The sequence below is a fragment of the Macaca fascicularis genome, chromosome 12, assembly GCF_037993035.2.
Source record: "Macaca fascicularis isolate 582-1 chromosome 12, T2T-MFA8v1.1".
NCBI classification, from domain to species: Eukaryota; Metazoa; Chordata; class Mammalia; order Primates; family Cercopithecidae; genus Macaca; species Macaca fascicularis.
Genome location: NC_088386.1, coordinates 110,939,404 through 110,964,612, shown reverse-complemented (window position 1 = coordinate 110,964,612; position 25,209 = coordinate 110,939,404). Strand labels below are relative to the sequence as shown.

Sequence of the window (25,209 nt, the reverse complement as noted above, 5' to 3'; positions counted from 1 at the left end):
TTAGGGCCTGGAAAGCTGCTTCTGCTTCAAGTGGCCATCTTACTAAATGGGTATTGGCTTTCTGAGTTTCCTTAATTAGTGTTTATAATGGTCTGGCTATTTCACTGTACCTGGGCATCCATATTTGGCAGAAACCTGTTATGCCAAGGAACGTTCTTAGTTGCTTTAGGGTTTTGGGATGAGGATAAACTAGTATAGGCTGGATACATTCCTCACTGAGGGCCCTGGTGCCTTTGGATAATTTTAGCCCTAAGTATTTAATCTGCTGTGAGCAGAGCTGAGCCTTTGGTTTGGAAATCTTGTAGCCACAGGTGGCGAGGAAGTTTAAGAGCGCTTGGGTGACTTGACGGAACAAGGTTTCTGAATGGGCAGCTAAAAGTAAATCATCCATGTACTGAAGGACAAGAGTGTCCAGGCATGAGAACTGGCTCAAGTCTTGGGCTAATGCCTGGCCAGATAGATGGGGGCTATCCCTGTATCCTTGGGGTAAAACAGTCCAGGTCAGTTGAGACGTTGGGTTCGAAGGATCTTCAAAGGCAAACAAGAATTGAGAGTCGGGATGTACAGGGATGCAGAAAAAGGTATCCTTAAGGTCCAGGACTGTAAACCACTCTGCTTCCTTTGGTATTTGGGAAAGCAGAGTATAATCGTTAAGTACAGCTGGGCATAGAGGGACAACGGCCTCGTTGACAATCCTGAGATCTTGCACTAACCTCCACTGTCCATTGGGTTTCTGTACTCCTAAAATTGGAGTATTGCATGGTTTGACTAGGCCTTGGGCTTTTAGGTCCTTAACAATATTTTGGATTCCTTGTTGGGCCTCGGGTCTAAGGGGGTACTGCCTTTGGTAGGTAAAGGAGGTGGAATCCTTTAGTTTAATTTGAACAGGATGGGCATTCTTTGTAGTCTATATTGTCCTTCTGTTGCCCAGACTTCAGGATCAATTCCTTCCTCAAGCAGGGGACAACAAATGGGTGTTCCTTCTCCTGTGTTCAGGTGTATAATGGCCCCTGCTTTTGCTAGAATATCTCTCCCTAACAAGGGAGTGGGGCTTTCAGGCATAATTAGAAAAGCATGTGAAAAGAATAAAGTTCCTCAGTCACAACTTAGTGGCTGGGAGAAGTATCTAGTGACTGCTGTCCTAGGACCCCTTGGATAGTGATGGATCTGGAGGACAGTTGTCTGGGACAGGAGAGTAAGACTGAAAAGGCCGCCCCAGTGCCCAAGAGACAGTGAACCTCCTGACCCTCAATGGTCAAGCATACCGGGGGCTCTGTGAGGGTGATGGCATGGGCTGGCGCTTGCCCCGGGCACCCTCAGTCCTGCTGCTGGATCATCTGGTTAGTGGCTTCTGACTCAGAGGACCTTCATCCCCTGGGGCAGTGGTCCATCCAGTGATTCCCTTGACATAAGGGGCATGGATGAGGGGGCAGCTTATTTCTGCTTGGACAATCTTTTTTAAAGTGCCCTTGTAGACTGCGCTGGAAGCAAGCCCTATTAGGCATTCGATCTGCCCAGCTTTTCCCTTTTCCAGAGCCTCCAAAGTCCGCTTGCCTGAGGGCCATGACTAAAGCGGTGGCCCGTATTTTTTTTTTTTTAAGCCCGTTTGTCCCGTTCCACCTGCTCCTCCTGATCTCTATTATAAAAAAACTGAGGTTGCCAAGTTCAAAAGGGTTTCTAAGTTTTGCTCTGGGCCTAAGGCAGACTTTTGAAGTTTTCTCTAATGACTGCAGCTGAATGAGTGATAAACGTATCCTTTAAGATTAGTTGGCCTTCAATAGAGTCAGGTGAACGGGCGGTATGCTTCCTCAATGCCTCCCTTAGTCTCTCCAGAAAGACAGTAGGATTTTCTTCCTTTCCCTGTGTTATAGTGGACATCATTGAATAATTCATAGCCTTCTTCCTAGTTTTCCTTAGACCTTCTAGCACGAAGTTAGCAAATGTCTGTGGCACCAATCTCCATGTTCTGATTGTGTCTCAATGAGGCTCTACACTCACTGGGAACTGCCTGCCGGCCTGTGGGGAATCATTCTCTTTCCTCTGTTGTCATCCTATCATTGACCTGACAGCTACCGGAGATCTCCAAACTCTCGGGCTGCAGTTATGGTGGCACTTCTCTCGTTTGCGATTAGTGTCTGATTTAGCAGTAACATATCTCTCCATGTCAGATCAAAGGATTGTCCTAACCCTTGTAAAACATCAATATAGCCATCAGAGTTATCTGAGAATTTACCTAGGTCTATTTTAATTTGCTTTAAGTCTGAGAGAGAAAAAGGTACATGCACTCTGGCTGGGCCGAATTCTCCTCCTCCCACTGCTTGGAGGGGGCATAATCGGGAATATTGGCAGTCTTTGGTTCATCGTTTACCCCTTTGTCTATCTCCTTTTGGATGATTTGGGTTGAAGGGGGGTCCTTATTAGTTGGGGAAGGAGTCAGGGGCATGCTGGGGTAGGGAGGTAGATTCCGGAGGCTTCCTGTAGGGTATAAATCACACTTTTTGCATAATTGCGAATTGTCTCTTAATGAAAAGAAAGTTTGTACATATGGCACTTCACTCCATTTGCCTTCTTTTCTACAAAAGGGGTCTACTGTAAGATGGTGTTATAATTTATACTTCTCTCAGGAGGCCAGATTTCTCCCCCTTGAAGAGGATATGCCAGGCGGTACTGCAGAAGAATATAAGTCATTTCTTTCTTAGCATCTGAGGGTCAATTTGGTCCCAATTCTCTAGAATACATATTAGAGTCAGCACCCCTAGTCATTTTCTGATGAGCATTAGTCCTAGAGTGTCCTCTATGGTCCTAATGCTTATTCCTTTCCAGGCTGTGTAACTACTCATGGACCTCTGCTTTTTGGATTAGTTATGCTCACCAATGTAGCAGTCCTGCACCCCTTTTCCTGCCTTTCTTGACCACAAAGAAAGGGGTCCAGGCTGCTGGATTCTAGTGGTCCTTTACCAGCATGCCCAACATTGCCTTTGTGCTCAGGGGTGAGTCCTAGAGCTGGACGGGGTTCCTGAGTATTTCATAACAACCCAGCTGCCCCATCAAGATGCATTCCCATAAATAGTTCTTATACAAATTCGTTTCAGAGAGGGTGTAGGTAACCTTTTGAGTCAGGATTGAGATCGTCTTTTTGATTTTGTAAGTACTTTAAGGCTCGGCTGAGTGCAAACAGCTCCTGTGTTTGAGCAGACCAATTATTAGGCAATTTTTCTAACTCTGCTTCCACAAGAGTCTCCCTATCAATTACTGAATACCCATTGTGGTTGTTTCCTCAGTCACCTGGGAGGAACCATCTATAGTCCTGTGCTGAAGGGAGTTCCTCCTAGGTCTGGTCAGACCTTTGTATGGTAATTAAGATTTAAATCCCCTGTTAGGAAACCTGCTGGGTTAAGGGAATTGTCAGTGGTTGGTGTTAAATTAACTTTTTCTAACAGAATAGCCCCTCTCAAATTTAATAATACACTCTCACATTTGACTCACTAAAGTGAAGCCCATGTCCCTAACAAGTATGATTTCTCTCTGTATAGTAAAAGTTGTATCTATCCCAGTACATCTATTTTTTTATTTATTTTTATTTTTATTTTTTGAGATGGGGTCTCGCCCTGTCGCCCAGGCTGGAGTATAGTGGCATGATCTCGGTTCACTGCAACCCCTGCCTCCTGGGTTCAAGTGATTCTCCTGCCTCAGCCTCCTGAGTAGCTGCGCCTACAGGCGCGCGCCACCACACCCAGCTAATTTTTGTATTTTTAGTAGATATGGGGTTTTACCATGTTGACCAGGATGGTCTCGATCTCCTGATCTCATAATCCGCTCATCTCAGACTCCCAAAGTGCTGGGATTACAGGCGTGAGCCCCCACACCTGGCCTATTTATTTTTATTTTATTTTATGGAAACTGTGAACTGGGTAAATGATCACATTTCTGTATTTCCTTGAGTTGCTTAGGACACCCAGATTCAAATTTGTGGCCAACCTCTATCAACACACAGACCTCTGGCTCATATTATTGTATTGGCTTTATTTTTTCCTATCCTTGGTTGTTCTCATTGAGTCCCTCATTATTTTTCCACATTATAGAGTGTGTACTTTAATAAGCCTCCTCAAATCCTTCTAGAATGAAATTCCCTTCTCCAGGCAATGTCTGAGATAGGTTTTACTGAGGGACTCCAACAAAGAGTAATGCACAAACACTAAGGTGCTTGCCGAATTACCATCTGAAAGCCACATTAGTAAGGTGACAGTTTACAAATAAGTTTTAGAACATCAAGACTCGAAACCAAAATATTTTCTTACGTAAGAAGTTTCTTCCTGAGGGGGGAAAAACAACTTTTCAATTCCAGGCATCTTTTCAGCTGGGAATATGTGAGATCATGGATTAAGGCTCCGTTTTCCAAAGTGTGCCCCATGGAATATTCATTCCCAGCATATTATCCAATCCTACCCTAAAAAACAGGAAGAAAAATTTAAAGAAGGAAAGGAAAACATGTTCTGTAATCAGATTGTGGAAATCTGGAATTAACCAAAGTTATTCAGGTTTTTTACTGAAAAACTGTTCAGAGTCTTTAATATGCAAATATATTCTGGCTTTCCCAGAAGGGGAGATAGAGTTTAGTTTCCTAAACTCATTTGGCTCCAGAGTCTGGTTTAGAGAAATCCCTGATGCTTCCCCACTCTACTCCTCCAAACCCCAGCATCACATTGGAGATCACAGTAACAGGAGAGGAATTAAATCCTCAACTCGTTCTCTCAGTGCAGGCTCTGTGAGTTAACTCCTAGATGCCTAGTGCAACACAGTTAAGTATCAGCACAGCACTTCCCTCCTCAATCAGAACAGATGCAGTGGTGCTGCAGGAAGTACCACTCCCCCAGTGTACCATTCCTCCAGGGTACCCCTCCTTTCCTGGGTGCTAAGTGGTGTTGCTGGATCTGTGGAAAGGGAGACTATCTCAGGGGAGGGGCTGCAACCGATGGGGCTCAGCACAGTGGCTCTTAACCCACCAGTGCCAGGCCTTTCTGATATGACCAGTCAGCACAGTCATACCCAGTGTATGCATACCCAGCTTAATTCAGACCTGCCCAGAGGCTAAAAACCATTTTCCTGGTTAGCCTCACCTAAGGAGAATTAGGAGGCTAAATTTTAGAGGGAGAATGTCCTACAAGGAAATGAGATTCTAGGGGTCTATTTTAAAAAACTTTAATTTATATTTAGAGGGGAAAAATAGTTGCCAGGATTCTATTTGCAAATGGCCATAGCAGGGAGATTTTTAAAAATGCCATTGTGAATCTTTGCTACTAAAAGACAAGTTTCAGAAAAGCAAAATGCCAGTTACTGTAAAGCTTATCTAAAAAGACTAATAAGCCCTACTCACCCCAGATGAGCCATACAACTCAACATTCCTTGTTTCTTCCCCCCCACCCCCCTTTCTTTCTTACCAAGTCTTGCTCTGTCACCCAGGTTGCAGTGCAATGGTGCGATCTCAGCTCACCGCAACCTCCACCTCCTGGGTTCAAGCAATTCTCCTGCCTCAGCTTCCCAGGTAGCTGGGATTACAGGTGCACCCTACTATGCCCGGCTAATTTTTGTATTTTTAGTAGAGACAGGGTTTCACCATGTTGGCCAGACTGGTCTCAAGCTCCTGACCTCATGCTTGCCTTGGCCTCCCAAAGTGCTAGGATTATAGGCATGAGCTACTGTGCCTGGTGAAGAACTCAATATTCCTTGTTAAGTGGAAATGTTTTGAAAGTATGAGTGAGATTTTTATTTTTAAACTTCCCCCAGATTCAGTCCACAACAGAGTTTAATATCTGCCATGTATTTGTTACTGTTATATCTCCCAGCCTTGAATCAAAACATTTTGTGTAAAATTTAAATAGACCAGGCCATAATCTTTGGAACCCATCACCCAGCAGGATCTCTTTAATATTCAGAAGAGAAGGAGCTACATTTTGGTCTGGACATGGAGGAAGGTGGGATTATGGGGTCTTCTGGGCTGACCATCAATTCAGGTGTACACTTAAGGGTCAAAGAGGTAACATCCAAAGAGACAGCAAGGTCCTGAGTCCAGACTGCCTTCTAAAAACTCTGCTTCCGTTAAAAAAATAGTAGCAATAATCCAAAGATATAAAGAAGGCAGAGATCTTTCCCCAATGCCTCTTGCCTATAGTTTCATAGCCAGAGTCTCAAGATCCAGAGTCAAAGTGTCCAGAGTCCCTATGGACACTTTTTGTACCTTTCAAAATCTGTCTGGCTGTGGTAGTTAGCAGCAGCTATGAGGGATGCAGGGGATGTGGGAAAGATCCTGACATTGTAGGACACCCAGCCAAATGACCCAAGGGTTTTTTCTTGTTTTTTTTGCGGCTGTAGCCATTGAGCATATTCAGGTGCCAACCTTTTGAGTACAGGACCTCCTTAATCACTGCTTTCAGGATTAGGCGTCTTGCCTGAGCCCTCTTTGCCACCTACAGTCTACCTTTTTGCCAATGGATTTGAACTTGGAAAAGAATCTGTGCTATGAAGCAAGACTTGCCTGGGGAGAAGGAGGGAAAATGTATCATGGCACCACACCCACTGAGCACGCAGTAATTTAAACACTACACTGGTTGATACAGGTACATATTATGAATTACTAGGAAGAGAAGTACATCGTGCAACACTCCAAACCATTCACTGGCTCAAGGCATGAGCTGGGAGACCAGTTCGAGCAGAGAAGCCACAGTCAGCAAGTGGAAAATAAGACCAATGATGCAAGAGGAGCCCGATGAGCAATGGTAACTCATGGTTCCATGGGGCCTTGTGTCTTCAATGCTCATAGTACCTTACACAAGCATTGCCTAATTGATCTTCCGTGTGCCCTCTGAGATGGCAAGATCCATTATCTTCAATTTGGGACATGTGGAAATAGAGTCCTAGGTTAATTTACCCCCTGGTGATTCACTGATTCAACAGCAAAACTAGAAGTGTACCTGTTTTTCAAATCCTCAGTCTGTTTCCTCCTCCAAGATTCTGAAGCTTAGCTGAATATGTTTACATTACTGTAATCTATCATATAGTTCTAGATCCATCTCTGGCATTTTATTATTTATGTTTATATATGATTGATTATTTATTTGGACTTTGACCAAATTGCTTAATTTCTCTGAGGTTATCTACAAAATGGGCATGAACACTCACCCTGCCTATCTTACAGAATTGTCATGGAGCTTGTATGAAATGATGTATGTTAAATTCCTTCAAAACCTTGAAGGTTTATATTTATTTTATTGTATTTATTTTATTTTATTTTATTTGAGATAGGATCTCACTCTGTTGTCCAGGCTGCAGTGTTGTGATACAATCATGACTCACTGCAGCCTTGAACTCCTGAGCTCAAGTGATCCTCCTATCTCAGCCTCTGGAGTAGGTGGGACTGCAGGCATATACCACCATGCCGAGACAGTTTGTGGGTTTGTTTTGAGTGTGCATTTTTTGTAGAAACAGGGTTTCACTATGTTGCCCAGGCTTTGTCTTGAACTGCTGGGCTTAAGTAATCCATCCGTCTTGGCAGCCTATGGTGCGACAGTATAGGTGTGAGCCCCTGCGCCCAGCTGAAGGTTTCTTTGTTAACGAATGTTTTTTGTTTGTTTTCAAATACACACTTTTTAGTACACAATATTTCTGGCAGTTTGGAAAACAAATGATTTCTATATGCATTTTACTTAATAAAACTGTGATGACCTTATAAACCAGATTCACATACTCTCTTTTTCTCTCTTTCCATCAGAACCCAGAGTAATATTTTTCAACTTTAAGATGAACAATTTTTTTAAAAATAGAAGGATGAACCCTACTTAACACCTTTCTTGGTGCCAAGTACACAATACCTGCTCAGTAAATATTATTGAATAGATGGTGAACAGATTCAGTTTGTGGATAATAAATCCAGAGATTGACATTTATGGATGTCAATGTGTATTAATTAGATTTTCAGAAAAACCAACACCAAAAGACCCTACAACAATAAATATTATTGATTTTATTAATCAGTTAAATCTGTTTTACAAGGCATGTGAAGATAATGCAATATTATCCATTGAACTTACTATAACATTGGGATACAATTTGAATCTTTATCCTACAAACAATAAACATAAAGCTGTATATCAGGTTAGACTTTTGAGTCATGCAGTCTTCCTGGGACTCCCCCAGGGGTTCCTACAGCCATGCATTTATTCACATATTTAATAATTGTTTACAATGTGTGAAGCATTGTGCTAAGAACTATGTAAGGTTTGTTCTTTCTTTTAAATAGCTTATTTTTTTAATCCAGTCTCTTAAAAAGATTCAGTTTTACTGGGTTAGAGTCTCTATTTGCAGGTTCGAAGTCATATTGGTTTTTAGCCCTAGGCTGAAGTCACTCTAGGCCACATAGGTGTAGAAGCCCTCACTCCGAGGGACCAGAATCAGGAAGAGCTGGTGTATTTGATTTTATCTGAAGGTGGGTGGTGGACAGGACACCTCCCCTCAGTAAGTAGACTCATCCTTCAAATGAAAGGTGCATGCGAAGAATAGGAACAGATCTACAGGCTCCTGATACAATGTTTTGAACTACTTTGAAAGGCCAAGTTTATATTATTTACAATTTAAATCGTCTTTTCAAATGTAACTGAGAACAAAATGTGCTTGAAAACTATAAGAAGATTAAAAAAACTTTAATAAATTATCACAAATACACGTCTAAGATTCATTTCCTTTCCTATATTTTTAAAATTCACATTTAGGTATTTGATTGTTTGCAGGTGATGTTTAGGATATGCTTGTCTTATTCTGTACTCTTGTTATGGTGTTAAATCCCTGTTGTGGTGCTTGACAAGGAGACATTATTTGTATGATCAGAAGACCTAACACTTATTCTGCCCTTGTGACCCTGTATCCAAAAAAACTGAGAAAAATGTAATGCTCTCAAACGAGTAACTCCATTTTTTTTTAAGTCAGAATTTTCCTTCCAAAATGTATCATTCTATTCTTCACTGGGGTAAAGACTAAACGCCTTTCACCTGGAAATATAAAAATACCAACTAGGTTGTCTTCTGACCTGTTTTGAGAAAAACAGAATGAAACAGTGGAAAGTCTCCGATTCCACCATTACTATAATATGTACAAATATCACCAAGGCACCCTACAGAATATTTCCAAAGCCTAATGATTTCAAATGGAAGTAGCTTCATTCCTGAAAAGACTGTGACATAACTTTCTGCAATAATAAAATAAATAGAAAATAGTACTTTTCTAGACAGTGCCAATGAGGATCGCGCTCCTGAATTTATTATGGAAGTGAGTCAAAATTCTTCTATGGTGATGAAAAAGACAAAGTAAAGGAAGATATTGAGAGACAATTGTATACGTGGCTGCACCAATGAATACAGAGAGGGGAGGAGGGAGGAAAGGCAGCAGCAGGAAGAAAAGGGAAAAGAGGAGTTGGAAATTGAATGAAAAGAGGAAGTAGTGAGTGAAAACGAAAGAAGAAAACATTAAGAAATAGAGGAAAAAGAATTAAGTCGATTAGATGCAATGAGGGAAGAGGAAAAGAAGGATGGGGGGAGAAAGTGAAAACAGGAAGTGAACAAGGCAGGAGAAGGAGGGAGATGCCTGTAAGAAAGGCTATCCTCCCAGAAGTCAGCCAACTGCAGCCCGAGGGCCAATTCCAGCCTATTGCCTATTTTTGTAAGTTTTATTGGAATACAACCAGGCTCATTGAGGCACCCATTGTCTATGGCTGCTTTCACACTATAATTGCAAAATTTAGTAATTGTGATGGAGACAGCATGGCCCACAAGCTTAAAATTTACTGATTCTCATGGAAAGCTTTGCAGTCTAACCCAGTGGTTCCCAAACGTCACTGTCCATCAGAATTACCTAGAGAGCTTATTAAAACACAGATTGATGAACCCCACCCCCAGAGTTTCTGATTAAGGAGATCTGGGGTGGGATCTGAAATTTTTATTTCTAATAAGTTCCCAGGTGACACTGATGTTGTTGGTCCAAGGATCAAAGTTGGAGAACCATCACGCTAATCTTTACGTTCTATCACACTAACAGTGTTTGGAATAGAGTCTTTTGTGAGGAAAGGAAAAGGAAAATCAAAATTGATCTCCCTTTGAGGTAAACATTACATGTACCCATTGATATCACAATTGTTTACAAAGCATGCATTTAAAAAAATTCTTAGAACTGTTTTTATAATTCTAGTTTCATTCTTACAGCAATGAAAAATGAATCTGATTTACTTTAAAGCTGAGTTCATTGGTGGCTTGTTCCCAAAATTGTTTATAGTTTGGTTTGATTCAACTCCTTGAAATAATGTGGACTGTGTCAATGTTATGACTGGACAGTGTCAATGAGGTAGACTGTATCCATTCAGTGAGAATGACCTCTCCCCACCCATGGGTGGCTGGCTGCTCACTGCCTTTGCCTGGAGCCCCTGAGAAGCTAAGCCATAACCAGCTTAGGATTTTGCCAACCAACACATACCTCACCCTACTCCCAGATGATGCTGACATCTTCTGAATTTGACCCTATGAAACTGGCAAATTCTTCAATAGCTTTTCTCCTGGAGATGGGCATGAATGTTAACCTGGGGTGAGACTTTTGGGAATCATGGTACCAAGGACTTTATCCTGCTTAAACAAACTCTATCTCAAAACCCTGCCTGAGATTTTTTTTTTTTTTTTTTTTTTTTTTACCTGTATGGGGCTGCCATGGTTTGCACAGTCATGATCTTCCTTTACTTGTTGTGTCCTTAAATTTGTGCTTTGGCTGGGAACATAGACATTCAATTATTAGCCTTAATTTTGCAATTCCTATGCTTGCTGCATGGAAGTTTTGTGAAAGAAAGAAGCTTCTCTTTTTTCTTTATCCTAGCACTGGGGAACTTAAGGGAATGTAATTTCAGGACCTGAAAGTGCCAGAAACACCTTCAAGGATAGAATGGGCTCAAGTTAAAATTAGCAGCTCTTTAAAATGTTTAACGTTTTGATTCCACCATTGCTCTTTTTATTTGTATACATAACTGAGATGGGAAGAGAATGGAAAAAATATTTTTTACAAGAAAGTTACAGGAAATTTAATTCTATTTAATTCAGATATTACTTCTAGAGGATTTCCAGAATTTATGAAAAGTTGATGTATATGAGAAAGTATATTGTAGATGTCAAGGAAGGATGAATAACATAAGTAAATGTTACATGCCTAGCACAGTACATGGGATACAGTAGATACTTAAGAAATCACTGTTGTCATTGTTGTTGCAACAGGTACCCTTACATTGATGAGGGTATAGGCCTTGATTAAAAGATTATGGTAAAATAAATAGTGCAAGTCATCCATGTTCTGCATGGCACTCTGTTAAATGAAACTTGTGCATGCCTTAATCAATTCCTCATTTGCACGATCCCATGTAACACGTTAAATATCCATTATCAAAAAACTGTGCAAAGAATAGACTGTCCATACTTTCAACACCATGGGAGTTTATTTTTAAAGAAACTCTGTGATGAATTTTCCTATAAATTAGGTTTTGTCCTCTGTAGATATCATACCAAAGAATGTGGTGGGTTAAATTCCTTCAAATTCCTCTCAAATCATTTGCAATTTGTAATGAATGCCAGGAAAGCTAATTTGGATGTCACTGAAAGCTCTTCTTTCCATGACATCTTTTTCCTTCTTTCCCTCTCTTTGTATTACAATATGGCTTTTCTTGAGTGTCTCATTTTTTCAGTACTGCCTGACTCAGCCACACCATCACGCTGATAAGTGGCATAGAGCAGAGGGGTCATCTGGTCATCTCTTTCTGTTGCCCTTCCATCTATCTTCCATTCAAATCAGCCACTGCATGTATTTGAGAGAGAGTAGGAATAAGCTCATTTGCAGTCCCACACCCTGAGTGAGAGGCTACAGCGGAGATCTGTGTGACAGAGTGGATTACCATGCACGGTGAACCTCCACTGCAGACTTTTAAAGGTCTTGCCTTATGTAGTTCACTGTGGTAAAATTTTGTTGCAGAGGGATGACATGAAAAGCTAACAGGCAGTGTAGCAGCTACTCTCTATTTTATTCAGGGAATTGCATATGATGAAAACATTGGTGGGCAATCATTATTGGTTCACTGTGATTTTCACTTAGGTTTAACATTAGGAAAGGCACCAATCTCTCTGGTGTCAAAGAGGGTCCACATGGAAGGAAGTAGTGAATAGTTTGACGGGCTTCAGTTCTCTCCAATTTCTTCTGAGTTTTCGAATCTTTCATTCATACTGGCATTATTTTCTAAACTATTTTTTCTATAGTTACTGTGATAAATTACACCAAAACGAGTGTCTTAAAACAACACAAACTTATTGTTTTACAGTTCTGGAGGTCAGAAGTCCAGAATTTGGTCTCAGCAAGCTAAAATCCAAGGTGTTGGCAGGGCTGCATTCCTTCTGGACCCACTATAGGAAAAGTTGTCTTCTAGATTGTTCTGGTTAGAAGTTCTAGAGGCTCCCCACATTCCTTGACTTTCAGCTTTTTCTACCATCTTTAAGGTCAACATTATAGCATTATCCAATCTCTCTTTTTCCCTCTTTGCTTTTCTTCTGGCCAGGTTTCATATTTTCCCCTCTTTATTTTTTTCCCCCAGCTCTTTCTTTATACAGACCTGTATTTAAGTTACTGGAATCAAATACCTATTTATTCTTTCTACTGGTAGATTAATGCATGGCCATGTTGCTCTTACCATTCTCTTTCTCTCTCTCTCTTTTTTCCCCACTTTTCTCCTTTCTCTTTAAAATGAAAACGGACCTGTACTGGCACTCTTTTTTTTTTTTTTTTTTTTTTTTTTAACACATTCATGAGGAGATTAAAGTTTTGCTTTTTAGCCTTAATTTTCCTAAATTTGCCTTTTTTTGAAAGTTCATTGTCTGTGCAGTCCCCCAAAGGAAGAAATCTAGTGTTTTCATAGCAAACCTAATTGTGAAAAGATGTGTATTTCCCAGCTTGCCTATTGTCATGACTCATGTGTATGCCATCGTCGTATTTTATAAAGCAAATGTTAAAGTTTACAAAACCCCTTACTATTAAAATTACTGTTTTGTATGACTTTAATTTTGGAGAAAATTTGCATTTTCATTCATACCATTCACTATTGGTTTTTAAATCGGAAAAAGAAGTTGTGTATCTAGGATAATTAAAATGTTAAATTTTAAAGAGACCAAAAATAGCTCCTGGTTTTTGGAAGAATAGCTGCATTTATACCTACTTTGATCACAAAAGAAGACATGTAAATTGTGATAAAACATAGTTAATATACAGTCAAAAGGAAGAAAATAAAATGAAATACACTACCCAGGAAAAAAGCCATGAATCAAATTTTGGTGATACAATCTTTTGGATTTTTTAATACACGTGTGTGTGTGTGTGTGTGTGTATTTTAAAAGATTAGGACTCTTCTGTTCATACTGTTTTCTGATCTGTTCTTTTAAACTAACAATGTGTTATAAATACTTTTTGTATTAATTGACAACATTTGTATTGGCTGCATTGTGTTTTATCATGTGGATACACTGTGATTTATTTTTAAAACATTCTGGCAAATATTCTTGCAACTACTCATAAATATTTCCTTAGAATAAATCCCAGGAAGGGAATTCATGGGGTAACCAGGCGTTTTTAAGTGTTTTTATACATATTAGCAAATCTAGAAAAGGGAAGTTAAACATAACACCCTCCAAGACTACTACTTAGTGGTGAATGTTAGTTGCAGAGTTGGGGTTCGGCTGGGGGACGTGGATAGTGGTAATCCAGGAGGTAACTTCATAAAGCAGAGTTGCTGCATTTATGTTCTTTCCCAGGCAAATGTGCCATCGTGATGTAATGACTGCTTTTTTTTTTTTTTTTTTTTTTTAAATTTTAGGTTACCTCGCACCTCGAAACCTTCCTAGTACTGGATTCTTCCCATTCCTGCAGACCCTACTATGTGACACAGACTCTAAATGCAAAGACACCCCCTATGGCCCACAGGACCTGCTTCGTAGGAAAGGGATTGATGCTGCACTATTTAAAGACAGGTGGGGGCACTTCTCAAGTGTGTTCAATTACTCTGAGATCTCAAACCTTGTTTCCTTATGAGATAGGCCAGGAAGCCATGCAAACTTAGATACACAAGTTTGTTTTCTATGTCTATAAATGTGATGATCTAAATATGAAATAACGAAGTAGGTACAAACTGGAATAACTGTGTTTATGTGAGATTGAGTACAATCTACTTTGGGTGAATGTCTCAAATTTGCTTTATAAGATGGGTGACTAAGGTAGTCCTCCTTTACATCCCTCAAAGATTCTCTATCCAACCTTAAATTATCAGTGACACATTGCCTGAGACTCGTCACAAGCATAAGATGTCATAAGTGTAGGATAAGTGTCATGGCCATCATCCTGCAAGAATGACATACTGGTACTACCCTGCGTGATACTTTCAGATACAATAAAACCCAGAAGTGCAAAAAAAGAAATTAAGGGTGCTGAAATTCAAAGTAATAAAGTTAAAAGTATACATAATTGAATGACAACCTTTAAATGAGGTTATTGCGTGTTCTACTGTAGGGTGTAAGGAGCAGTTGAAGAATGAATAGGGAATCTGAACTATTAACAACCTGACTTTACAACTTCAATTTTCCTTCCTGGGATTCTAAACCTAAAGAGACTCCCAGAAGCCTATCTGTCTTCAGAACTGAAAACAATATTGTAATCTTGAATCAACCAAGAACTAATTCTCTGTTAGAGATATTTTTTGAGTGTCTCTCAAGAAAATATTATATTTATCTATAATCGTAGATATTTAGTTGCCAAACTTTAATACTAAATTCCTTAGCATGTAGCACAATTTCTCTTTTAATACCATTCTCATGATTTTGGTCATCAAATAATATAGGTGATACTTTAAGAGCGCAACTGCAACCTGTTTAGCAAAAAATATAAACATGTTAAGAATTGTCATGAGACACAACTTGGAACCCCTAATTGTTGGGTTGCTGATTCACACTGATTTTGTTGTTTCAATAATTAGGCTTGATGCTTAAAACAATCTGATGTCCATTCGTTCATTCATTAATCTATTTAAAAAATAGATTAATAGACTGAGAGGCTTCTATGTGCCAGGCACCATTCTAGGCACTGGGATACAGAGGTGAATAAAACAATTTCTCTATCCTGTTGTTACTTGCATTCTAAAGGAAGAGAAAGCAACAGCATGATCAAATAAATAAATAGCATAATTAATAATAAAGAGTGTGCTAGTGAGAAAATAAAGTAGGTTAACAGGTAGAAATTGTAAAGTAGGGATTTAATAGAATGTCAAAAGAAGGCCTCTGATAGAAGTGACATTTTGGTAGAGACCAAGGACAAGGAAAAACCAGCAGCAGCATATGAATATCTGGAAGAGAGTGTTGCATGCAGAGAAACAGCAAATGATCCTGAGGTGGGGACAAACCCAACCATTTAGATGAGCAAAATGTCAGCTAACATGGTTGCAACACAGCAAGGGATGAGGAAAGGGATTGGGATATGTAGAAAAGGAACCTCAGAGACCAGAGCATGCAGAACCGATCATGAAAGAAAAGGTAAGGGGATTCGCATTGTGTGTTTAGTATAAGGAGAAACCATCCAAAAGTTTTTAGCCGGGAAATGACATGACATGACACATTGTCTACGAGAACGGCACAGTTCTAGGCATATGCAAGTATGACCTCAATGAGCACCAGTGTGTAATTAATTCTGTAAGAAGACCACAGCCAGCTAGGGTCTATTCCCTCTTGTATAATCAGTTCAAAGGTGGGATGCAAAGAAAAATGGCATTCCTTCTTGTTCCAGTGTTGATGGTCTCTATGCTTGTCACTAAGTGAGTGATGAATTAGGAATAATATATGCTGATGTTCTAGCAGGGGAGGGAAAACGTTAAATCAGTAACAATAATAGGAGATAGTACAATGAAGAGTGCCAGAGGGAAGCTGAAGGAAGGCACCCTCTATACTTAAAGCAGAAAGAGAGCTTTCAGCTGGGGTCATCAGGTAAATCTTCACAAAGAGGTTTACTTGAGATGGACATTGTGTGAACCAGGCATTAGAGGAGCTATGAGAAAAATTAATGTCCATCATTTACAAACTGGATTACCATTTTACAAAGAACTATAAGGGACATAATTAACAGTATCTAAGAAGTAGACGACTATAGTTCCCTCTAAAGAAGTATTTGTCTGTCTAATTTTACAGAGAACCAAACTCATGGGGTTGCATGAGATGAGACACTGAGTTGGTTATGGAAGGAGGATTAAAGTCCACGTTTATTTTATCATCTGTTGATTATTCTGTAGATGGCTGATCATGTCTGCTTTACTTAGTTTTAGTCTCATCTCCAGGTAGTTTGTCTAGCTCAAGTTGTATATTGCTGTATATTCACTATTTTCTCTAAACTACTAAGTAATTGGAGTTTAATTTAGAAAATTATATACAATAATAAAATTGCATTAATGATATTTCCCATCATGCTATTAGCTTTTATGCTTTATATAGCTGTGCAATGAAACTGGCATATATTTTATCGGATAAACAATTCCACTAAAATTGCTTCCCTGTAGTGAAGGAAGATTCACCAGCGTAGCCTCATTAGAAATCAAAACCGTCTTCCTTTTCTGTTCTATCAGTGAGGGGAAAAAATGCCACCTTTGGTCTCATCAAAAGAGGCCTGCCATGTTTCTTTTAATAGAATGCTCTTCTGAAAGACGTGATCACACTGCAGTCACTACTTGTTGGCCAGTCGCCAAGTGTTTTGATGTGATTTTGTGTCTGGCACCAGCCTTCTGTTATTAAATTCATACTTCTCTAAGCATTAGCTTCAGGATGAGATGTTTAAAAAAAATCCAACACTGTACTCAGCATTGACTCTAACTAGCTATCTGAAAAAAGAAACAATTACATTTACAGTTTTCTTGCTCATTTGCACAACAGATGATCCAATATCACAGATCTTACCCTTTTCTTTCCTCCTTACACTGCCTCTCAGAATCTATCAGCACCGTGGGAGACCCTGGCCATGTGCCATTGCTCACACAGTTGGCGAATGGCAAAGATCGTTCCCCAGAGCATACAGGGTCATTATTTGGAGAAGGGATTCAGCTTTCCTGCAGATCCTGGGGGCAATTGCCTCTGTGGATTTGCTCCCTATTTCTGTTGACACTCGTTCGTGACCTGCGGCTTCTAAATTCGTACCTCTGCTCCTATTGTATGGCTCCTGCAGAACTTGAAAAAATATTTAATCAGAGTTTAGTTAGGTCAAATTTTAAAGTGTCAAGCTTTGGTTTAATATTGAAAAACATGGATGAGCTTAGAAACTAACCAAAAGATATTATTAGGAGTGTAAGATAACTGGAAATAAAATAGATGTTTGCCTTCATTTGGTTATATAGATGAGAAAGGATGTAGAGGTCTCTTCTTGTATTAATTTTAGATTAATTTATAATCATTTGGTAACCATTTTAGCTAAAATCAGCATAAAAAGAAAAGGCAAAAAGAATTTAAGAGTTTTAAAACTTTCCTCTAGCTTGTGTTAGTATTACATTTTTGTTATTACATAGTTAAAACCACAAAGAGATACATGAATTAAAACATAATTACATGTAATTTAAACAGAGATATTGATAATTATGAAATAAAATTGATAAAAGTAAAAAAAGAATGGTTAACATTTTATTTATCAAAAACAAAGTAGAAGAATGTCTTAATTATTATATAAGCCCAACCATTCATTCAATAAGAACATACTGAATTCATACAGCATGCTGGAGGCTATGCAAGTCACTACAGATACAGAAATGAATGAGGCATATGTCTTGCCCTATATAAACTTACAGTTCAAGTGGGAAAGAGAGAAGTAGAGACAAGATAACAGGTAAACTGCCATATAACATGGTGAATGTAATGAATGTCTGTTTCAGTCTCACTGTGCCCAGAATATTACACAACAAATGGTGAATAGTTTCACAGGTACCATAACACATTGTTTCTGCCTGAGGAATATGGATCTTACTGGAGAGTATATTAGTGAAGTGGAGATAGGTGTGGGTGGGCAGATGCCAGGAGAGTTCTTTCAGAGGCTTTTAAGAGTGTGGTCGTGGAGAACAGACGGGGTGGTGGTTACCAGAATAGCAGAATGTATATTTGAGATAGGTCATGGAGAAAGAATGCCAGAATTCAGCGAAAGGGAAAAATAGAGTCACTTGCATAGTTGTCTTACGGGAATAGGCCGATAGCTTTGCTACTGTGATGGAGAGATTACACATTTCCTTGCAGTGTTGCCAAATTAGTCTGCTTGTTTCATGGTTAGGTAGAACATAATCTGCACAGTGTCATCTGTGAGATACAGTGGTGTTATCTCCTTCTCCCGATATTCTGTGTGTTGCTGGCACATGTAGGATACCCCCTGATCTGCCCATAATAATAGCCCAACAAATTTTGGAAATGTATTAGTTGGCCTCTACCCACTATATACTATAACTAACTCCAAAGTTTTTCCTAAGAATATAGAAAACCCTAGGACACAGTAACATATTAAGACATTTCTAAATCTTAATGTTTTCACTGATACCTATTGTTGGATTGTAACTGGGCCACCTATGAGAGACATATGTTTTGAATGTGGACAGATATCCATAGCTGAAGTATGGATGACCCTTAGGGAATGAAGGTCAGGATGAAATATGAATAATTAAAACAATTAAAATTTTCCTGTGGGTGACTTCTGTTTGGGATATCCAGGAAGGACAACTGCGTCAAATTACTGAGGGGGCCTCAAACCACTACAGTGTCCTTATTCCTTATTTTCAGTTAAAAGTTAATGATAAATGTCATCTGGAAGTGGGATCAGAACTAGACTTACAGCAAATCTCGTATGTTTCCAGGTGCCACTACATACCCATGTAATTCTAATTCTGGGGAAATGAGAAAAAATACATATGTAAATTTAACTAACCCTTAGAGACAAAAAAGAATGTCAGAATTTTCTTTCCAGGATTTGCCATATGTCCCTTTCCTGATAGGAATTCCTCTTATAGATTATGCCATGGCACACAGTATCACTTACACAGGTACTGATGTTTCCTACTCATAGGAAAAAAAACACCCAGTAGAAGTACATGCATTTTACCATTAAGACGATATATATATAAATGTGACATTTCCTGGAAGTAACTATTGGTAGACATGTCTGAGAACAAGTAAAATCTATTCAGTGCTTAGTTTTTTTTTCCCCTCAGAATGATGGAATTCTTAAATCCAAAATGTTTCCCGTATTGAGTTCCACTCCAAAACAGAGCCCTACAAATGTCACTGAGGCAGAATCTACATCTTCACCATCTTAGAGGAGAGGCCCTGAGCCACGCCCATGGTACTGTGCATGTGGCTGGGTCCAGTAAAAGTTAGTAAACTGATGCCATGGGCCACTTGGTGTTTGACTCAGGTTTTGTTGGTTCACCTAGAGGGTTGAATTTTCTGGAATCAGATGGGCCTATGTCCCAAATTCAGGGGACAGCTAAGTTTTGTGCAATACTTTCATATACTTCCCAGAGATATCCAGTATGAGACAGAGTCTCTGAGACTTCCTTGGAGCTATTTAGAGCTCCTGAGTAGGACTTTCATCTCTCCTGATTTGATGTGGTCATGGGGACTGGAAATGGGGATGAGTTCAATAATTCCATTATCTGTCATAGTCTAGTACAGGGTTTCTCAGCCTTGATTCTCAACTACTGATAACTGGGACCAGATAATTCTTTGTTGTGTTGTACATTGTAGGATGTTTCAGCATCACCCCTAGCCTCTACTCACTAGATGTCAGTGACGCTCCTCGCACAGTTGTGACAATCAAATATGTTTCCAGATATTGTCAAGTTCAAATATCTTTCTAGACATTGTCAAGTGTCCCCTGGGGTAGGGGGAATTATCCACACTTGAGAACTACTGGGCTATTAGAAGGCTGAAGGAAAAATTTTTCTGGTTGCAAGAGGCTTCCATTAAGGATGTGAGTAAGAATCTTGCTCTATAAGAAATACAAATGGTACTAACTCAGATTTAGGGGCCCTGTCATGTGTTCCAGTCCTCCTTTGTGCTGGTCCTTACTTAGCTATTCTCTTTAATGTACCATAATCCCTGTAAAATCTTGTTTTACTTGCCCATTATTTTACATAAATAAGAACGTAGTCAATGTCGGTGAGTTAAATGAATATGGTAGGTACAATGTAAGATGGTAACTTTGGGACTATGGCTGGGTGTTTCCTTCTCTAAGAATCCTTGCAGAATCAGATATGCAACAATGGAGAGCAGGCCACAGCCATTTAAAAAAAGATGCTTTAGTGGTAAGTTGTTCCAAGTAACGTTCTTCATTATCAAGTATCCAGTGCTTGTCATGTGCTAAACATCCTACTACCTGCCAACACAGTACACTGTAGGCTTTTCTTAAGAACCTTACAGTCTAAAAAGGGGGAAATTGGTACACACTACTGGTGGAATATTTATCTCATAAATAGATAAAGAAGTTACATAAATCCATAAAATGAGGAAGGGGTTATACAACTCTGGGTGAGGGCCTGTGCCTCATTCCATATCACTAGTCAATACTTGTAGGTTCCAGATCTATAAAATAATGGGGTACATCCATTTGGTATCTGGAGCTTTTGAAGTTTCTAGGATTCTGAAGGGATTACATCTAAAGTATGGGCCTCCAGTTCCATACTGATGGTGAAGGTTGCATCTTTGCAACATCTTGTATGGGTACTCTGACCAAGAGCTAATATTGATGAGTACCTATGATGACAGGGCCAAGAGAGACTCTTGGTACACACACCTCATGTCATACAACAACCTTGCAAGGTAGGTGTTACCATTGCTAATTTGCTGATGAAGGAGACAATGGCTGGAATCTTTTAGAAAGAGAGAGCTGAAATTCCAAAGATATCTTCTAACTCTAAAGTACTTTCTGCCATACCCCAACAATATGGTCTCTTTTTATTTAATCAGCCATCAGATCTTATGGTCCTACACTATGTTAGATATCGGGAATATAAAGATAAATAAGACATGGCAGCTTTTCCCAAAGATGTCACAGCGGAAATAGAAAAAGTGGTGGGAATAGGTACAGATAGATATGACATAAGTGTGTGCACTAAGTGCTTGTGTGAAATAATGGGAAGGGTGCTATTTCTCAACCACTGTTCTAAGAAGCATGTAGTGCTTTGTCTATAAGCATGATCCTGCTCATTAGAAACTTCAGGGAATGCCATTAACTCAGTAACACCAGCTACTTTCTTGCCCTCTTTAAGTAGGTTAATAGGAAGTTAATAGAATTAATTGCCTTTGTTTGGGGGGGAAGTAAGCTGTGTTTCAACTGACAGCATTAATTCATCTTTTTACGCACATACACTGTTGCACATTTATTTTGTGGTTTCAATTTTAAGAGTTTAAAGAAAACAGTTTTGATGTGTAATGGGAATAGACACATGCTGTCACACTGCACCTTGTCAATGCAAAATGAAGCTGGAGAACATTTTCAGGAAGGGGAACAGCAAAGCACAAGTGATATCCAACTCTCACTTCCAAAAAAAAAAGGACACATTAAGGCTATATAAAAGGATGTGGGCAACCACGTCATACTGGGCACTTCCTGGTGAGAGAAAAGCGCTGTTAGAATGGGAGCTGCTGTGGGTCCTTGTCTAGGAGCAGTCATTTTACTGGGGAGCAAGCTCAGAGCTGCAGAGCCAGCTGCTTGCTGGGAAGGGAATGAGTTTGTCTTTCCATGGTGTTTAAATGCTATTTGTGGGAGTCATTTTAGGTTTGTTATCTGAATGTGGGAAGATGAGTGAAGCGTCCTCTGTGGGGCAGATGCAGCTTTTGCTTCTCCAAGAGCACACTTTCTCAGTTTCCTATTGCCTCTTCTTTCTTTTTTTTCCCACTTCCTCACCACCATTCATTATTCAGTCTATTTTCTCTTGCTCTTTCATTGCTCATTTTGATCTTCGTCATCCTCCCTTTCATTTTTGTTGCTGTCCCTAGTCCTTAAAATTTTTATGAAGGCAGTTTTTGCTTTTGTTTTCAAAATGTGTTGATATTCAATAGTCCTCGTAGGATTTCAAGCCAAACTAAAAAAAAGGTTGAGAAAAAGAAAAGTAAACTCGAGTTTCTCAAACTTTCTAAAACTTCTTTTTGAGAAAAGGGAAAATGTTCAGGTCAGTTCTTATTTTTACCTGAACAGTTTTCCCTTCCACATAGTCAGCATAAGGAATGTAAAAAGATTTAGGGGCATACAGTCAGGGTCATGAATAATTCAAATATATATTAAGAATGCAGAACTTTTGGACCAAAAAGTACATTTCATGGAGAATATTGGAAAAACACTAGGGAATGAAAACAAATATCACTTCTTTTTCTTTTTCCAATTATAAATCACAAAGTACCCTGGAACCAGGATTCAGATCTTCTTTCTAAAACAGAAGTCAAATTGAACCACGGTAGTAAGCAGAATTTCTTGCTTTTCCATTATCTTTTTATAGCCATTGTTATGTACCTCAAGGTTTTTATAAATAACTCCATAAAATTCACCAACTTTTTGGAATTCTAAAAATTATTTGCATCCTGGCATTTAGACTGATTTTATTTTTGAAACATACATACTTATTTTAGGCACATGCTTTTTGATACATCCAGTTTTCAAGAAAATGTGATCATCTCCATTTTAATAATAAACTAAGCAAAAAGTGAATTTTTAGAAAAGAGGGGATTACTAATTGTGGGAAGGCCCAGCAATGTTTTCTTCCAAAACCTAGTGTGATCATGTTGTACAGGGATTCCTGGCACCATAATGTAATTATTACTGCCTTGACACATTCAGTGCAATGGAAAATTTATTTTAATGTTATTCTTTTTATACCTGGTGCCATCTGTGATGACATCAACCATAATTCCTGGCACATACTGGGTATTCAATATATATTTGACCTTTTTCTTCTTCCTTGCATCTGTGTTGAAAATCTTTAAAAGGCCATCTATAATTTAACATAGAAAAGTTATTTTTCTTTTAATGTTGACAAATAAGCAGACCTTTCTTTCAGTCCCCAAAGCACTCTTGGATTCTCATTTATTTGGAACTTATCAACTTTTTAAAAGAAAAATATATATCATACATATTTTAAGTATTTATCTCTAATGTCTTTTTAAATGTCCGTTCTACAAGATTAAAGTAAAAATAACTATTTTAAACATCATCTAGGCCATTTTCTCTGAATAAAAATATACTTCATAAGAGACCTTATATATTCATTGGTGTGTGGTTAGGTGAATTCTTCCATTAAAATCCTGGAAACTATATTAAATATTTGAAAGTCCTCAGACAGCCCTGGAATCTGCCACATAATACATTGCTGTAACTAACTAAAATTAATGTGGGAGAAGTTACAGAGTTCTTGCGTTTTCTTCTCTAGTGAGATTCTGAGAAAGTCATCCAACCTGGATAAGGACAGCAATTTATCATTCCAGAGCACCCAAGTTCCAGAAAGAAGGCATGCATCACTAGGTAAGCTATTTTCTTCTGTAGAGTTTAGAACAAGCCTTATGGAACAGTAAAGGTCTAATCTTTGAAAGGTTTATACTTTAAACTTTTCAAACAAAGATGGAATGCTTAGAATATCCCTGAGAGATCTAAATGTTCCTCATGGTTGCCTGAGTATGGCAGTGCAATTACGCAAAGGTGTCGAGAATAATTAGAAATTAAGTTCTTACTGAAATACCCTACAGGAGCAAAAGCCTACATGTTGAGAATTGCACCACTTCCCAGAACTGACTCTAGACTCTTATGTTGTCTGCAATGAGATGATGCGGGGATGGGCTAGAAAGCTCATTAATAAAATTATTGGAAACAATCTCAGAGGTTTGTCTAGATTTTCCATTTTACAGATGAAAAATATGAGGCTCAGCAAAGTTAGGCGCTGTGTCTATAGCCATACAGCAGAGCTGGCATTAGAAGGACTTGCAGGCCAGTACTCTTTCAGCTGTACACTTCTTCCTCACATTTAATGCTCAGTATCACAGTCTTCAGTGTGACTGTGGACTTGCTTCACATCTGGGCCAGTAGCTCTCAAATTACACGTGCAGAGAATCTTCCTGAGTTACTCCCTCAAAAGCTGCATTCCTGAGCCTTAGGCACAACTGATTCAATTCCAAGTGGACTTGAGAAACACTGATTAGAAGCCACATGTTAAAAAAATAAATGCTTTAAACAGCATGACTGGCTCACATTCATCTGACAAATATTTATTAAGTCCCTAATACTAAGCAGCCACTGTCTTAGGGGCTGGGGATATATTAGTGAACAAAACAAGATTCCTGTATGTTGAAATATGGCTGGTGCTCTGGATAAAAAGGGAGTTTCTTTAAAAAGGTCATGGGATATTTAAGACTTTATGATATTAAATAACATTCCAATGCAAGTTGATGGAGCAAGTAAAAAAAAAAAAAGTCCCGTGTTAATATAGTAGGAACATGGTGGTGAATGGTTTTGAGGAGTTAATATTCTGTTATGAATGATCTGTGGGTGTTTGGCTGAGTAGGTTAAAGCACCATAGAAATAAGGTTATAATGTTATGGTCTAGTAAGTTTTGCTTTGCTTGGTAGCCACAGATTATGTTTCTCACTCTGGCCAGTTATCTCACAAATATATTCCATAGTCTAAAGGAATCAGATGGCAAATTCTTCCGTCCCATGGGCACTAAAATAAAGCCTAGGCCCTACTGCTGATGAGTCACTGGTACCATTGAATATTAAGATTCTTTGCTCTGAGGATGACAAAAGACTTCTGTATTAAATTTATAAAAGTCAATATACTGGCTTAATGAACATCCATGTTATAGATACGAATGTAGTCTTCTAGCTAATGCTCCAAACCCAGAAAACTCTGCTACATCATAAATAAACAATACTAGATGAAGATGCATTGGGAATTACTTAATTAGAGTATACTGTAGTCCAGGCTAATTGCTTTATCCCATTTATTTGATCTAAAATATTATTCAGAAACCACTTGGAGAAAGGAATTTATGATTCTAAGCAGATTTCAGTGTCCCAATTGGATAATTAAAAGAAAAGATCATTATCGCCAGATGTG

General features: G+C 38.9%; 1 protein-coding gene across 1 annotated transcript in view; it reads left to right on the top strand.

Moving 5' to 3' along the window:
• The window catches only part of ABCA12 (ATP binding cassette subfamily A member 12), a 213,383-nt gene that overhangs the window by 64,885 nt on the left and 123,289 nt on the right, over nt 1–25,209 (top strand). Inside the window, exons 3-4 of the mRNA XM_005574203.5 lie at nt 13,928–14,081; nt 23,531–23,622. Coding sequence (XP_005574260.3) covers nt 13,928–14,081; nt 23,531–23,622 — 246 coding nt within the window. The remainder of the gene's footprint in view (nt 1–13,927; nt 14,082–23,530; nt 23,623–25,209) is intronic.